Source organism: Opisthorchis viverrini (genome assembly GCF_000715545.1).
Source record: "Opisthorchis viverrini unplaced genomic scaffold opera_v5_12, whole genome shotgun sequence".
Classification (NCBI taxonomy): Eukaryota; Metazoa; Platyhelminthes; class Trematoda; order Opisthorchiida; family Opisthorchiidae; genus Opisthorchis; species Opisthorchis viverrini.
Window position 1 is genome coordinate 1,755,948 of NW_008751668.1, and position 4,553 is coordinate 1,760,500.

The following is a 4,553-nucleotide window of genomic DNA, read 5'->3' on the forward strand; positions in this document are numbered from 1 at the left end:
CTCAGAGATCCTCGCACCGCTAACCGACCTGCTCAAAGCAAACAACAAACGGTTACAATTCAATGACCAAGCTACCACTGCTTTCAACGCCATTAAAACCGCTCTTTCGGAAGTCACCACCCTGGGTCATTTGAACCCGTCCTGATTGCCGACTCATACTAAAAACGGACGCATCACAGACCGCTGTTGGTGCGGTCCTTCAGCAGGTAGTCGATGACAGCACTCAAACACTCTGTTTCTTTTCTCGCAAACTGCAACCTGCACAAACCTGTTACAGCAACTTTGGTAGAGAGCTCCTAGCGATCTACTTAGCTGTCAAGCATTTTCGGTACATACTCGAAGGAAGAGAATTCACTATCTATACGGACCACAAACCTCTCGTTTTTGCCTTGAGAACATCTCAAGACAAACACTCAGCGAGAGAGAACCGACATTTGGATTTCATTGCCCAGTTTACAACTGACATACGTTACATTGAAGGTTCGGAAAACGTCGTTGCAGACGCTCTCTCCCACATTGAGGTAAACCACATAGCAACGACTCCCATCGACCTACAAGCCATTGCCTCCGCTCAGCAATTGGAACCTGAATTCCCTTTCATCCCTCAAATTTGTCAAACTACCGCTTCTCAACTCTGACAGTCTCATCATTTGTGACATCCACAGGACGCCCAAAGCTTTTGTTCCTGAAAAGTACAGACGTTCCGTATTTGACCAATTTCACACACTTTCTCATCCGAGCATACGAGCGACTGCCAAACTCGTGTCACAAAGATACGTTTGGCAAAATATGCAAAAGGAGATTTGCGCTTGGGCCAAGCAATTTCTCGACTGTCAGAAGAGCAAGATTCACCGACATGCCATTTCTCCAACTGGCGTTTTTCAGCTTCCTGATTCACGCTTTCGAAATGTCCACATCGACCTGGTTGGACCGTTGCCCCCATCCAGAGGTTTCACACATATACTCACTTGTGTCGACCATTTCACACGCTGGCCCATGGCCATTCCGATCAACGACACATCTGCCGAAAGCGTTGCTAGAACCTTTGTCGATAACTGCATCGCCACCCTAACCACTGACCGAGGTCCACAATTCACATCAACACTTTTTCACGACCTCAAACGGCTACTTGGTACGGATCACTTCCGCACAACCGCAACCGCCCGCTTCTTGGGTCCAACGTGACTTTGAGACTTTTGCTGAGTGACTGTTGTTGTGACTTCCGGTTGGCTATAATTGGCTGCTATTAACTCTAAACGTGAACAAACATTTTAGCTACAAACACTGGACTAATATATTCACACTTGTGGATTACTATTGCGATCACTGGAGATTTGGAATACCAGGAAGATAGAACTTTTCTTGGTGTGGTGGTTCAACGGAATACGGAACTACGGAATCTCCTATTTTGAACTGTGAGTCGAGATTTACTTGGATTTTCTCCTTGTGACTCTGTATCTGGTTTACATTAGTAATTTAGTTCTGTTCACTAGAGACTCCATAGGGCCATTAACCACTACATAATATCATAATACTACGCATAGCAATTTACAAGTGCTGCAAGTTTATCACCTCTCAGAGAACGCTAATTTTTGCTCAGTTCGCGGCCAAACTAGGGCAGAAAACTAGGGATGTTTGGTAATTTATAATGAGATATTCATGAAACTTGGTCGCGCGATTTGCTTGAGTTTCCCAACACTGCTTGGTCATCTCGGATGATGTGTTTCGGTGTGACCACAAGTTTGTGCGTGGAAATCAGTCTAGCTTCATTGGTTCCTATTCCGAAACTACCAGCTATTTACCTCGTCTCTGCTGAGGAAGTCCTCTTTACTACCTTCTCTTGGTGGTGTTTCAAACAAAGTGAAGATCAAAGATGGGCGATCTAGCAATCCCGGTATTTTTATAGATTTTGGGGTTTTGCGGGATAGGTATGTTTGTTCATAGCCACACCACTCTCGTTTGAACGGCCGTGTTCCTGTTCTGGCGTAATTATTCTGGTGAGTCCACACCGGGTACAGTTGACTCTACCCACCCATTGGTAGGTTTGTTGGAACGCTTGTTCAACAGGCAATGCTACGAGATATTATGTGTGATATCGAGCCTACAGGCATGTGAGAGTGTATGGGGCCTTTCTACAAGTAGTACTGTATAAAATCTCTGAGTTGTCAGTGCAACCCACTTCCCGGGATGGGATCTGCATAATCTTGCCAGTACCCCTGAAGACGCTGTAACTCGACGTCCACATAAGTGTAGGCTGTCGTGTCTGAAATCTTGAGCTCAGGGTTTGAGCAGTAGCGAAGAATGCCCATCATATGATCTGGCGAAGGTTTCGAACCCCAGTTATTACTAGATTTCGCGTCGTGTCGCCTGCCTGAACTGTTCCACTTCGGTTCATCACAGCAAGAAATTTGGTAAACATGGGATGAAGCAGACTGTTTACACCTGCATTGACTGCCGTGAAAACCAGATTCATCGATGCTCGGAACAATGCTAAGAGCTGAGCCTGGGTATCTATGCCCCTTGATTAGCTGCACCGCTGAGTTGAACTGATAGAGCTTGTGCGCCTCTTTGAATGTTTTGTGCCATCCGATTGTCTTTCCGTTCGATTATATATCTGCGGCCATCGATTTGCCGTATATGATATTTGCTTATTAGTGCACTCCGTTTTCATAGGCCATTTTCAACAGCAGTTCGAACGCTTACAAACGAGTTAGCGTAATACGATGTTCACATTCCGTAACACATTTCGGTTTATACCATACCTGTTTGGTGTCTGGCTGTGAACCAGCGTTAGGTTGTTCAGTGTAGTCAGGGAGCACGACGAGAAAGGGCACAGTAATCTGGTTTGAAACCATCAATCGGAGCGTATGATATATCACTATGGTATGTTTTAAAGCCCGTAATTTAAAACTATTGACTGTCTGACATGACACATGTACAGAAAGTTGTCTACGAAACAGTCAAGTTAAGTAAACGTTCAGGTACATTTTCAAATCACCGTAGAAACATACAACCCCGCTTCCATGAATTTCCCAATGATGGACGAACTGGGCCCACTTTGGCGATGTCGCTAAGGCGTGAGCTTGTTTCGTTTGTTTATATTTAATAATAAATGCGTTCAGCAGGTTCTGTCGTGTTGGTGGCAAGATAGTCATCTTCGAAGCCAGACGACTGTGGTTTAAATTCTGACACGGTGAGCTCTCGAAACTCGATTCCAGTGCACTTGCTGTGGAGTCACCCGAATAATCATGCTAGGGTAGAGGGACTGATAAAACGAGAGTGATATGGACACTTTGTTAGTTCTGGTAAGTTTCACTGGGTACCTGCAAACTATCCACTAAACAAAAGAATCTCTGTGTTCAGAGATTCCGGCACTTTTTTTATTTGGCCTATTTGCACTGCTCACTCGTTCTGACGTCGACGATAAAACACTTGTCAACCTCGGTTGTGTGTATGGCATTTCCGACTTCTTGTGTGCCCCATAGTATGCAGCGAATGATACAAGTTCCTGTGTACTCTATTCAATGGGACCATGTTTTGGGCCCCCATAGAATACATCTCTCATACTACGGCGCCAACATTTTGGAAAAAACGGTCATCTTTTGTCTTCGTTCTCTACTGATTCGCTTTGTGCCCACACAATTCACCACGATTTTCTCTATCATGCCAGCTCCAATCTACATTCTTGGAAGTACGAACGTGGGGAAGTCAAGCATTTTCAATCGGCTCTTGCTTTCGGATGTTTGCAAGTCGGAAGCAAGAGAGACAATTCATCGTGCAACGATTTCAGACTGGCCAGGTGAGCAGTCATCGGTATTTTGCCTCATAATTGATGACTCACATAGCAGGCCATGCAACAGCCTATGCTTTCTGTTCAGTTCTTTTTCACCTTTTTTATCGACAGCTTGGCTCTTGCGACTGTATTGTGGCTTGACTGGAATTCCTTCCGTTCACAGACCGCTGCGTGGCACGACTTGAGAGAAAACTCTTTTGTGGGATCTGCCAGGATACAGTCCATATTGCGTAACTTAGTTACATCTATCTGGAAGAAAGACTGTCACAGACAACTATGGTGGGTCAATAATAGTGTCCGTCGTCAAAAAAGGCACTCGTGGCGAATTTACTAACCATAGAGGTGTCTATTTCACTCTTATTTGTGCGAGACTCCTGGCACCTTCTTGAGGAGGTACGCGAAACCGTGGACATCAAGTGGGATTTCGACTGAGCGAACGTTGCAGTGAGTACTTCACACTCCACCGGGTATTACAGCAGTGCCAAATATACAAACGATCCGAAATCACTCGGCTTCAGGGACTCGATCGATTCTTTCGATCTGCAAGTGCTTCTTGCTCGAACGCAAGACGATCCTTCCTTGCTTGTTAAAGTACATGGGTGTGTCCCTGTAAAACTCCACCTACAAAGAGTGGTTCCCGGCAGGGATGTCCATTCTCTTTTGTTAGGTTTCGTGTTCAATGAATTAATGAAACGAAAGTCGGTACTCGAATCGCTGCTCGTGTTATATATATATATATATATATATATATATATATATA

General features: G+C 44.8%; 1 protein-coding gene across 1 annotated transcript in view; it reads left to right on the forward strand.

Moving 5' to 3' along the window:
* T265_12727 (hypothetical protein) overlaps positions 1-4,553 on the forward strand; it is a gene marked incomplete at both ends in the record, with an annotated part of 21,872 nt that overhangs the window by 6,652 nt on the left and 10,667 nt on the right. The window contains one exon of the mRNA XM_009165167.1: positions 3,671-3,799. Coding sequence (XP_009163431.1) covers positions 3,671-3,799 — 129 coding nt within the window. The remainder of the gene's footprint in view (positions 1-3,670; positions 3,800-4,553) is intronic.